This window comes from Pristiophorus japonicus, chromosome 14 (assembly GCF_044704955.1).
Source record: "Pristiophorus japonicus isolate sPriJap1 chromosome 14, sPriJap1.hap1, whole genome shotgun sequence".
In the NCBI taxonomy this organism is placed as follows: Eukaryota; Metazoa; Chordata; class Chondrichthyes; family Pristiophoridae; genus Pristiophorus; species Pristiophorus japonicus.
The window spans coordinates 57,733,215-57,745,824 of NC_091990.1; the positions used below are offsets into that span (position 1 = coordinate 57,733,215).

General features: G+C 46.4%; 1 protein-coding gene across 1 annotated transcript in view; it reads right to left on the reverse strand.

The window, feature by feature from the left end:
* LOC139279920 (mitogen-activated protein kinase kinase kinase 5-like) overlaps positions 1–12,610 on the reverse strand; it is a 241,117-nt gene that overhangs the window by 19,524 nt on the left and 208,983 nt on the right. The window contains exons 25-26 of the mRNA XM_070899242.1: positions 11,673–11,916; positions 5,995–6,107 (exon numbers count right to left, since the gene is read on the reverse strand). Coding sequence (XP_070755343.1) covers positions 5,995–6,107; positions 11,673–11,916 — 357 coding nt within the window. The remainder of the gene's footprint in view (positions 1–5,994; positions 6,108–11,672; positions 11,917–12,610) is intronic.

A 12,610-nucleotide genomic window follows, 5' to 3' on the forward strand; every position in this document is an offset into this window, starting at 1 on the left:
GAGGATGATGAGGATGATGAGCAGTGTAGCCCTTACTCTGAACCTATGCTCCCTTCCAGCACAATGCTCCGCCAGGAAATGCGGGATCGAAGCGTTTACCCAATACTCACCGCTCCTCCCCACAAACTCTCTCCAGTTCAGCACTCACGGCCGCAGCCCACATTGCTCAATATTTATATCGAAGTGGATTACAGGGAACTTACATCACAGAGACAGGCCATTCGGCCCAAAAGGTCCATGCCAGTGTATATGCTCCACACGGACATCCTATCGACATATCCTTTTATTCCTTTCTTCCTCTTGTACTTCTCTAGTTGCCCCTTAAATGCTAAGCGCCTCAACTACTCCCTGTGACAGCGAGTTCCACATTCGAAGCACTTTCTGGGTAAAGACCTTTGTCCTGAAATCCCTGTTGGAATTATTGGTGACTATCTTATATTAAAGGCCCCTAGTTTAGGACTCCCCCCACAAGTGGAAACATCTCTACGTCCAGCGGATTACCATCTGGTCACGTCAATGCCCACTCGATTTTTGTGAATGCATAAAAGGCAGTTAAAACTCACTTTCAACGGAACGAAGATCGAGAGGGTCTATACAGGGCGGGCGATCCAATCCACCTGATAACCACCCAGTCGGTGGTGTTATAAATGACCTCATGATGAGTCTCTGAATGAGATAGACCTTATGGGGCCAATAAAATGATCACACCGTTCTCATGTCTAAATACATTCTGGTACACAACCTGAATGTGTGCCCCTCATGATAGCAGTGAGCATGCAGCAACTTGCAATGGCCCAGCACCCCGCCAGTCACACCTTTCACTGATTGACGCACACACTGGCACGATGAGCTCACTCTGTCACCAGCTGCAGTACTAACGCCTGCAGTTGGCACCGTGCCACCTTACACCTTCAACGGCATTATTTCGGAAATGAGCAGCGGAGCTCCCCCTGGTGTCCCGGCCAATATTTACCCATCGACCAACATCGCTAAGAACAGATTATCTGGCCATTATCACAGTGCTGTTTGTGGGATCTTTCCGTGCACAAATTGGCAGCCACAACAGTGACAACCCTTCATAAAAAGTACTTCACTAGCTGAAGAGTGCTTTGGGATGTTCTGAGGCTGTAAAAGGCGCTATATAAATGCAAGTCTTTCTTTATAATGGTGGATGATCTCAGACACAATCCCTTTTATGTTTTAGCTCACCCCTCCCTTAACAAATGCAACAAACTGAACACGTCACAATTTGATCGTCAATAGTACAAGGTGATTCACAGGGAAATGACGGACAGGAAAAGACGCACTGACCCATCCAACCTGTCTCACACATCTGTGATGTCCTATGCGTCACGATACAGAGACTCCCCACCCCACTCAGAGCCGTGTAATCTCCTCGGGCAGGCCAAAAAAAAAGATAAACCACCCTCCCTTAGGTGATCAAAACTCGTCCAGGAGATCACATTGGCCCTGATTTATGTTACAGGAATCCTACCTATGGTGTGAGGTGAACTCTATTCCAGCCAGAAACAGGTCAAGTTTTTGCTCGTAAGATTTCAGTGAATCAGCGTTTCCCACCGAGCCGGCAGCTTGTTCCACAGTCCACTATTCTCTGGGAATCTAAGAACCGGCCAACATCCAACCTGGTTCTGCTCTGTGTAACTTGTAAGTGTGACATCTTAACTTATCCAGTTGAAATACATAGGATTACATCGGATATACAGCACAGAAACAGGTCATTCGGCCCAACCAGTCCATGCCGGTGTTTATGCTCCACTCGAGTCTCCTCCTGTCTTTCCTCATCTAACTATATCAGCATAACCCTCTATTCCCTTCTCCCTCATATGCTTATCTAGTCTCCCCTTAAATGCATCGATACTATTCGCCTCAACCACTCCCTGTGTCAGCGAGTTCCACATTCTCACCACGCTCTGGGTAAAGAAGTTACTTCTGAATTCCCTATTGGATTTCTTGGAGAGTATCTTATATTGATGGACTCTAGTTATGTTCTTCCCCACAAGTGGGAACATTCTCTCTGTATCCACTCTACCCAAACCTTTCATAATTTTAAAGACCTCTATTAGGTCACCCCTCAGCCTTCTTTTTTCAAAAGAGAGACCCAGTCTGTTCATCCTTTCCTGATATGTATACCCTCGCATTTCTGGTATCATCCTTGTAAATCTTCTCTGCATCCTTTCCAGTGCCCCTATATCCTTTTTATAATATGGCGACCAGAACTGTACGCAGTACTCCAAGTGTGGTCTAACCAAAGTTCAATACAAGTTTAGCATAACTTCCCTACTTTGCAATTCTATCCCTCTAGAAATAAACCCTAGTGTTTAGTTTGCTTTTTTTATGGCCTATTATGAAATAATTGGTATACATAAACACAGTGTCATCATTATTTTATAAACCTCGATCAAATTATACCTAAGTCTACGTTTCTCTAAAGTATCAATGAGCCTCTCTAGGTTACTAAGGTGTTTTGAACTGGGAATTAATCTTGTAGCCCTCTTCTGCACCTTTTCCAAAGACTCAATATCCCCCAACATATGTGACGACAAAAAGTGAGCACAGCATTCTATCTGAGGCCTGACCAAGGTCTTGTACAAGGACAAAATGGTCTACTTTTGTTGAATTTTAAAATAAAGTTTTAACATGAGGTCAGGCGTTGACCTTACCGCAAGTTTTGTTTTCTGCTCATCCACTTTTTGCCCACTTGCTCTTAAAAGAGGAACGAGCTTGCATTCATATACCATATTTCATGTCCTCAGGACATCTCAAAGCGCTTCACAGATAATTAATTACTTTTGAAGTGCAGTCCCTATTGTAATGTAGGTAAATGCGACAGCCAATTTGCGCACAGCAAGGTCCCACAAACAGCAACGTGGGAAATGACCAGATATTCTATTTTTAGGTGCAGGTTGAGGGAACGTTTCTCTGGGTAAAGAAGTTTCTCCGGGTAAAGAAGTTTCTCCTGACTTCCTTATTAGATTTATTAGTGGGTATCTTATATTAAAGGCCCCTAGGTTAGGACTCCTCGCAAGTGAAAACATCTTCTCTTCGCCCACCGGATTAACGTCCGATTATGTCAGTGCCTACTCGATTTCTGTGAGTACATAAAAGGCATTTAAAACTCACTTTCAATGGAATGAAAATCGGTGGGGGGTGGGGGGGGGGGGGGGAGGGGGCACTGGGGAGAACTCCCCTGCTCTTCTTCAAATAGTGCCATGGAATCTTTTATGTCCACCTGAGGGGGAAGAAGATTGGGCCTCAGTTTAACATCTCACCTGAAAGACAGCACCTCTCTCAGCACCGCGCTGGGGTTTTAGCCTAAATTATATGCGGGAATGGGACAAATTACTATTGGGTCTTCCTGGGTGACACACAGTTCCCTGGCCAAGAGTTCCCATGTCTTTGCCAAAATGTCATCCTATAAGGTGAGTCCTACCCTCCTGATTTATTAGAACATAAGATATAGGAGCAGGATTAGGCCATTGAGCCCACCAAGCCTGTTCTGCCATTCAATAAGATCATGGCTGATCTGATCATGGACTCAGTTACACTTCCCTGCCCGCTCCCATAACCCTTTATACTCCCTTATTGCTCAAAAATCTGTCTATCTCCACCTTAAATATATTCAAAGACCCGGCTTCCACAGCTCTCTGGGGCAGAGAATTCCAGAGATTTACAACCCTCAGAGAAGAAAATCCTCCTCATCTCAGTTTTAAATCAACGGCCCCTCATTCTAAGACTATGTTCCTTAGTTTTAGTTTCCTCTATGAGTGGAAATATTCTCTCTGCATCCACCTTGTCGAGCCCCCTCATTATCTTATATGTTTCAATACGATCACCTCTCATTCTTCTGAATTCCAATGTGTATAGACCCAACCTACTCAACCTATCTTCCGAAGTCAACCCCCAATAGAAACATAGAAAATAGGTGCATGAGTAGGCCATTCGGCTCTTCGAGCTGCACCACCATTCAATAAGATCATGGCTGATCATTTCTTCAGTGCCCCTTTCCTGATTTCTCTCCATACCCCTTGATCCCTTTAGACGTAAGGGCCATATCTAACTCCCTCTTGAATATATCCAATGAACTGGCATCAACAACTCTCTGCGGTAGAGTTTCACAGGTCAACAACTCTCTGAGTGAAGAAGTTTCTCCTCATCTCAGTCCTAAATAGCCTACCACGTTTCCTAGACTGTGTCCCCTGGTTCTGGACTTCCCCAACATCGGGAACATTCTTCCCGCATCTAACCTGTCCAGTCCCGTCAGAATTTTATATGTTTCTATGAGATCCCCTCTCATCCTTCTAAACTCCAGTGTATACAGGCCCAGTTGATCCAGTCTCTCCTCATATGTCAGTCCTGCCATCCCAGGAATCAGTCTGGTGAACCTTCGCTGCACTCCCTCAATAGCAAGAACGTCCTTCCTCAGATTAGGAGACCAAAACTGAACACAATATTCCAGATGAGGCCTCACTAAGGCCCTGCACAACTACAGTAAGACCTCCCTGCTCCTATACTCAAATCCCCTAGCTATGAAGACCAACATACTATTTGCCTTCTTCACCGCCTGCTGTACCTGCATGCCAACTTTCAATGACTGATGAACACCCAGGTCTCGTTGCACCTTCCCTTTTCCTAATCTGCCGCCATTCAGATAATATTCTGCCTTCGTGTTTTTGCCCCCAAAGTGGATAACCTCACATTTATCCACATTATACTGCATATGCCATGCATTTGCCCACTCACCTAACCTGTCCAAATCAACCCTACAGCCTCTTAGCATCCTCCTCACAGCTCACACCGCCATCCAGTTTAGCGTCATCTGCAAACTTGGAGATATTACACTCAATTCCTTCATCCCACTAGTCACTGCCTCCCATTCTGAAAAGGACCCTTTTATCACGACTCTCTGCTTCCTGTCTGCCAACCAGTTCTCTATCCACGTCAGTACATTACCCCCAGTACCATGTGCTTTGATTTTTCACTCCAATCTCTTGTGTAGGACCTTGTCAAAAACCTTTTGAAAGTCCAAATACACCACATCCACTGGTTCTCCCTTGTTCACTCTACTAGTTACATCCTCAAAAAATTCCAGAAGATTTGTCAAGCATGATTTCCCTTTCATAAATCCATGCTGACTTGGACCAATCCTGTCTCAGCTTTCCAAATGCGCTGTTATTTCATCTTTAATAATTGATTCCAACATTTTCCCCACTACTGATGTCAGGCTAACCGTCTATAATTCCCTGTTTTCTCTCTCCCTCTTTTTTATAAAAAGTGGTGTTACATTAGCTAACCTTCAGTTCACAGAATCTCCAGAATCAACCTAGTGAACCTTCTCTGAAAAGCCTCCAATGCAAGTATATCCTTCCTTACATACGTAGACCAAAACTGGACGCAGTACTCCAGGTGTGGCCTCACCAATAACCTGTACAGTTGTAGCAGGAGTTCTCTGCTTTTATACTCTATCCCCCTTGCAATAAAGGCCAACATTCCATTTGCGTTTCTGATTACTTGCTGTACCTGCATACTAACATTTTGTGTTTCATGCACAAGGACCCCCAGGTCTCGCTGCACTGCAGCACTTTGCAATTTTTCCCCATTTAAATTGTCATTTGCTTTTCTACTTTTTGCTGCCAAAATGGACAACCTCACACTTTCCCACATTATCCTCCCTACTTGCCCACACCCCACCCACCAGTGGCATAGCGGAGACCATTGGTCTCCCCGTGTTGAAAATATGACCCTTAACCCTGTGTGCAATTTCACACTGGCATTACACAGTGCTACTCATCTTTTGTCTCTCAATGCAACAAAATGATGGCTGGTCAAAAGATGCATTATATTGGCATGGTGAAGGGGTGGAAGCCCTTTGCCTAGTTTCAACCAGAAAGGACCAACCGTTCCTCTGCCAGTCCGATATTCCACCAGTAATCTGCAACCAGCTTCAATCGGCTGTTTGCGGACTCTTACACTTACCCATGGATTTGGATCTTTTTTGTAGTGACTCAATGTCGTGGTCCTTCTGATGGAGGGCCTGTAACAGGAGCTGTTGGCAGGCTCTCTCTCTCTCTGCAAGGTCTTCCAGAAGGCTGCAAAGTAGAAGGCCCAGTAAATTAACAGATGTTACTTATTTGGCTAATTCTCAACCCTTCCCCTATTTCATAGTCCATTGCCAAAGGCCAATGCACGTCCTCATTCAGCCCTCTCCCAGAAGTCAATAAAAAGAACATACAAACATATGAACTCGAACAATGACGGACAGGTAAAGACCACCTGGTCCATCGAGCCTGTCCCACACAGTTGTGATACCTTGTGTATCACAACATATACACTCCACCCCACCCCAAACCATGAGAGGAAAAAAACAGATAAAAAACCCAGGTCAATTTGGGAGAAAACAAATCTGGGAAATTCCTGTCCGACCCATCTAAGTGATCAAAACTAGTCCAGAAGATCACTCTGGCCATTAAATTCCCTGCAGTACCTACCTTCTGTAAGAGGTGATCTCCGCCGCAGCCAGAAACAAATCCAGCTTTCGCTTGAAGGGATTCAGCGAGTCTGCATCCACCACATGAAATGGCAGCTTGTTCCAGAGGTCTACTGTTCTCTGGGAAAAGAACCACCTCCTGACATCTAACTTGGACCTAGCCCTGTACAACTTAAATTTATGCCTCCTGGTCCTGCCTAACCTGTTTCATTGAAATAAACTGTCAGCTGGAACACAGTCTATTCTCTTCATTACCTTATAGACCTCAATCATATCCCCCCCCTCCTAAGTCTATGCTGCTCTAATGTATAGAGTCCCAACTCTTTTAGCCGACCTTGATAACCAAGATGCTTTAGACTTTGAATTAGTCCAGTGGCCCTCTTCTGCACCCTTTCCAGAGTCTCAATATCACCACCATGTGAGGAGACCAAAACTGGACACAGTATTCCAAGTGCGGCCTGACTAAGGTCTTGTACAAGGACAAAACAGTACGCCTCGTCTTATACTCAATTGCCCTATGGATACATCCCAACACACTATTTGCTCGAGCTATCGCTGCACGGCATTGCTCATGTACCTTGCAACAAACTTGCATTTATATAGCGCCTTTCATGTAGCAATGTCCCAAGGCGATTTACAGGAGCGCTATCAAACAAAATTTGACACTGAAACAAAGAAGGAGTCATTAGGACAGGTGACCAAAAGTTTGGTCAAAGAGGTTTTAAGAAGCGTCTTAAAGGAGGAGAGGGAGATGGAGAGGCGGAGAGGTTTAGGGAAGGAGTTCCAGAGTTTAGAACCGAGGCTGTTGTAGGCAGAGCCGGGAATGGTGGAGCGATGGAAATCGGGGATGTACAAGAGGCCAGAACTGGAGGAGCCCAGTTTTCAATGGCACAATTCACATCCAGAAATTTCAGAATCTGATGAAATATAACCCCCAGACCAGAAAATGGGATAATGTTACGTGGAAGTGTGGAGCAGTAAGAAGTGTTCTTCTGAGGCTGGGACTGAAATCTCCATCGGGGCAGTATCAGTGGAACCAGAGCGTACATCTAACCTGTGGTTGTACCTGACCCTGGGACAGTAGAGAGGGACCTTCACTGTGTAACTCTAACCACTGCAGCTTTTACAGATGGGTATTGTCAATTAACCTGAAAATTAAAGAGCTTTTAATCTGACCATTTTATCTGGTAGAAATGATCTCTCGAGTTGAATCTGTAGTTATGTGATGTACAATAACCAGTTTAACAAGTCATGAGACACGGGGCCGAAGTTGCCCCTTCTGACAAAGCCTCTAGCCGCCCGAAAGCGATGGGCACGGGGTGGCGTGGAACGGCCGACGACTCTCCGCGTAGGGGCCGCCATTTTGTAAATTGCCCGACCTCAGTTTTGGCGTGGTGCCCAGGACCGCTCTGCCCGTCTTCCTGCCGCAGCATGCACGCGCGACCCCTTACCGACTGGCGGGGACCCCCTCGCGAAATTGACCCTCGAGAAATTGCCCCTTTCCTGCAGGAGCGGCCCTGCCGCTGATCGATGCCCTCGATTGCTGTCGGTGCACTCTCTGTGGCATGGCGGCCCGGCCGCCCTTAAAGGGGAGGGCGCACTGCCACGGCTGCCATGTTATTCTTTTTTGTTGGCCGACTGCCAGGTAGATCCGACAATTATGGCCGTGGATTCGGCCTGGCATCCCCCCTTGGGTGGCAGGCTGCTGGCCCGGCCAAAACCCTCCCTGGTGGCCCATGTTTGCCACTGAATTGGCTGCAGAATTCGCAGTGGCCCTCCCCTTTAACTGAAGTGGAGCGATGTTGTGATGCACCAGCGCGATGACATCATCAGTGCGGCGCTGATGACTGACAGCCTCGGCTACTCCGCCCCTCGCCCACTTCCACCCCGCTAGTGACTGCCGCTCCGCCCCGCCCCCTGCTTCTGTCCCCCATGATGAGGCTACTTCTGCCCCGCTCGAAAAACAACCCCGAACTGCTGAATTTTGACGGCTAGGCCGCCCCAATGCATGGAGTGGCCAGAACACATCGAAACCAGTAGATACACTTTGTTTTAGGTGGTGGGCGATTTTGGCGCCACTGACTGGTTTTCGGACTCCCCCCACCCCCACCTGGTGTACTTGTGAATAGAGAAACACTAACAATCGCTGCGTGGTGCGAGGGGTGCCAACTCTGGTTGGGCATATTCTTCAAGATGTGATCACATGACCCTCTGCGTCCAACCACCCCACCCCCACATTTTTACCTTTGGCCATTCCTTCAGCCAGTAGTGGCCGGTGACCTTTATTCATTCACAGGATGAGGGCGTCGCTGGCAAGACCAGCATTTATTGCCCATCCTTAATTGCCCTTCTTAAACCGTTTTTGGTATAACTGAGCAGCTCGCTGGGCCATTTAAGAGGGCAGTTAAGAGTCAACCACATTAATAAAAAACATAAGAAATAGGAACAGGAGTAGGCCATATGGTCCTCCGCGCCTGCTCCGCCATTTAATACGCTCTTGGCTGATCCGAACACGGACTCAGGCCCTCTTCCCTGCCCGCTCTCCACAACCCCTTATCCCCTTATCGTTTAAGAAACTGTCTATTTCTGTCTTAATTTATTTATTCAATGTCCCAGCTTCCACAGCTCCCTGAGGCAGCGAATTCCACAGATTTACAATCCCCTGAAATAAATTCCTCCTCATCTGAGTTTTAAATGGGCAGCCCCTTATTCTAAGATCATGCCCTCTAGTTCTAGTCTCCCCTATCAGTGGAAACATCCTCTCTGCATCCACCTTGTCAAGCCCCCTCATAATCTTATACATTTTGATAAGATCACCTCTCATTCTTTTGAATTCCAATCAATAGAGGCCCAACCTACTCAACCTTTCCTCATAAGTCAACCCCCTCATCTCCGGAATCAACCTAGTGAACCTTCTCTGAACTATCTCCAAAGCAAGTATATCCTTTCTTAAATATGGAAGCCAAAACTGCACGTAGTATTCCAGGTGCAGCCTCACCATAGAAACATAGAAACATAGAAAATAGGTGCAGGAGCAGGCCATTCAGCCCTTCTAGCCTGCACCGCCATTCAACGAGTTCATGGCTGAACATGAAACTTCAGTACCCACTTCCTGCTTTCACGCCATACCCCTTGATCCCCCGAGTAGTAAGGACTTCATCTAACTCCCTTTTGAATATATTTAGTGAATTGGCCTCAACTACTTCCTGTGGTAGAGAATTCCACAGGTTCACCACTCTCTGGGTGAAGAAGTTTCTCCTTATCTCGGTCCTAAATGGCTTACCCCTTATCCTTAGACTGTGACCCCTGGTTCTGGACTTCCCCAACATTGGGAACATTCTTCCTGCATCCAACCTGTCCAAACCCGTCAGAATTTTAAACATTTCTATGAGGTCCCCTCTCACTCTTCTGAACTCCAGTGAATACAAGCCCAGTTGATTCAGTCTTTCTTGATAGGTCAGTCCCACCATCCCGGGAATCAGTCTGGTGAATCTTCGCTGCACTCCCTCAACAGCAAGTATGTCCTTCCTCAAGTTAGGAGACCAAAACTGTACACAATACTCCAGGTGTGGCCTCACCAAGGCCCTGTACAACTGTAGCAACACCTCCCTGCCCCTGTACTCAAATCCCCTCGCTATGAAGGCCAACATGCCATTTGCTTTCTTAACCGCCTGCTGTACCTGCATGCCAACCTTCAATGACTGATGTACCATGACACCCAGGTCTCGTTGCACCTTCCCTTTTCCTAATCTGTCACCATTCAGATAATAGTCTGTCTCTCTGTTTTTACCACCAAAGTGGATAACCTCACATTTATCCACATTATACTTCATCTGCCACGCATTTGCCCACTCACCTAACCTATCCAAGTCACTCTGTAGCCTCATAGCATCCTCCTCGCAGCTCACACTGCCACCCAACTTAGTGTCATCCGCAAATTTGGAGATACTACATTTAATCCCTTCGTCTAAATCATTAATGTATAATGTAAACAGCTGGGGCCCCAGCACAGAACCCTGCGGTACCCCACTAGTCACTGCCTGCCATTCCGAAAAGTACCCAATTACTCCTACTCTTTGCTTCCTGTCTGACAACCAGTTCTCAATCCACGTCAGCACACTACCCCCAATCCCATGTGCTTTTACTTTGCACATTAATCTCCTGTGTGGGACCTTGTCGAAAGCCTTCTGAAAGTCCAAATATACCACATCAACTGGTACTCCTTTGTCCACTTTATTGGAAACATCCTCAAAAAATTCCAGAAGATTTGTCAAGCATGATCTCCCTTTTACAAATCCATGCTGACTTGGACCTATCATGTCACCATTTTCCAAATGCGCTGTCTATCTGTAGCAAGGCTTCCCTGCTTTTATGCTCCATCCCCTTTGCAATAAAGGCCAAGATTCCATTGGCCTTCCTGATCACTTGCTGTACCTGCATTCTAATTTTTTGTGTTTCATGCACCAGGACCCCCAGGTCCTGCTGTACTGCAGCACTTTGCAATCTTTCTCCATTTAAATAATAACTTGCTGTTCGATTTTTTTTCTGCCAAAGTGCATAATCTCACACTTTCCTACATTATACACCATCAGCCAAATTTTTGCCCACTCACTTAGCCTGTCTATGTCCTTTTGCAAGTTTTTTGTGTCCTCCTCACACATTGCTTTTCCTTCCATCTTTGTATCATCAGCAAACTTGGCTATGTTACACTTGGTCTCTTCTTCCAAGTCGTTAATATAGATTGTAAATAGTTGGGGTCCCAGCACTGATCCCTGTGGCAGCCCACTAGTTACTGGTTGCCAACCCGAGAATGAACCATTTATCCTGACTCTCTGTTTTCTGTTAGTTAGCCAATCCTCTATCCATGCTAATATATTATCCCCACATTGCGGTGGGTCTGGAGTCACATGTAGGCCAGACTTGGGTAAGGATGGCAGATTTCCTTCCCAGAAAGGCCATTAGTGAACCAGATGAGTTTTTATGACGGATCCGGTAGTTTCATGGTCACCATTACTGGTACTAGCTTTTATATTCCAGATTTACTTCATTAACTGAATTTAAATTCACCGGCTGCCGTGGGGGGGAATTGAACTCATGACTGCAAATTATTAGCCCAGGCCTCTGGATTACGAGTCCAGTAACATAACGCTATGCTGCTGCTCCGTACCGGTTTGTTTCCGCCCTCAGTCGGCTGAGCTGCACGATGAGAGGGCCGGTGTTTTGCTGAGAATCATGGGATACCGAGCGACTGAGCGTGCTCACACCCGAGGTTCCCGCGCCATCGTTCTGCAGCTCCAGCGCCTCCGGTTCCCTCATGTCGGAGTCACTCCCGCTCCACTTCTCCGGAACGTTGTCCGTGCCTTGCTCGTCCGACTCTTGGTCAAAGGAGGCATGCAACTGCTGCTTGAGTTCTGAAGAAGGAAATCAAAGTGAGGCCCGCAGTCAAGCAACTTTATTTTTCCTTTTCCCTCCCCTCCCCTCCTTCAATTTTCTCCCCACCTCTCCTCAAGGTGCCAACTCACGCAGGGTCCCAGGCCCACGGGCATCAGTTGTCCAAGTCCCATCCCTCACGCGCCAGCTTAAGGCAGTAAACATTAGCATCAAAGCTTTTTTTGTATTTATTCGCTCACAGAATGCAGGCATCGCAAACCAAGCCAGAAGAACCACTGTTCTTTTTATAATGATTCTGCTACAACTCTAATAATGTTAAAAAGACAAATTTAAAAGCATTGTATCTGAATGCACGGAGCATCTGTAATAATGTAGATGAATAAACAGCGCAAATAGATGTAAACGGATACAATGTAGTTGCAGTTACGGAGAGATGGTTGCAGGGTGACCAGGGTTCGGAACTGAATATCCAAGGATATTCGATATTTAGCAAGGTCAGGCAAAAAGGAAGAGGGGGTGGTGTGACATTGTTAGTAAAGGATGACATCAGAGCAATAGTGAGAAAGGATATTGGCTCAGAAAATTAAGATGTAGAATCAGTCTGGGTGGAGCTAAGGAGCACCAAGGGGCAGAAACATTGGTGGGAGTTGTCTATAGGCCTTCAAACAGTAATGGTAGTGTAGGGGATGGCATCAAACAGGAAATTAGAGATGC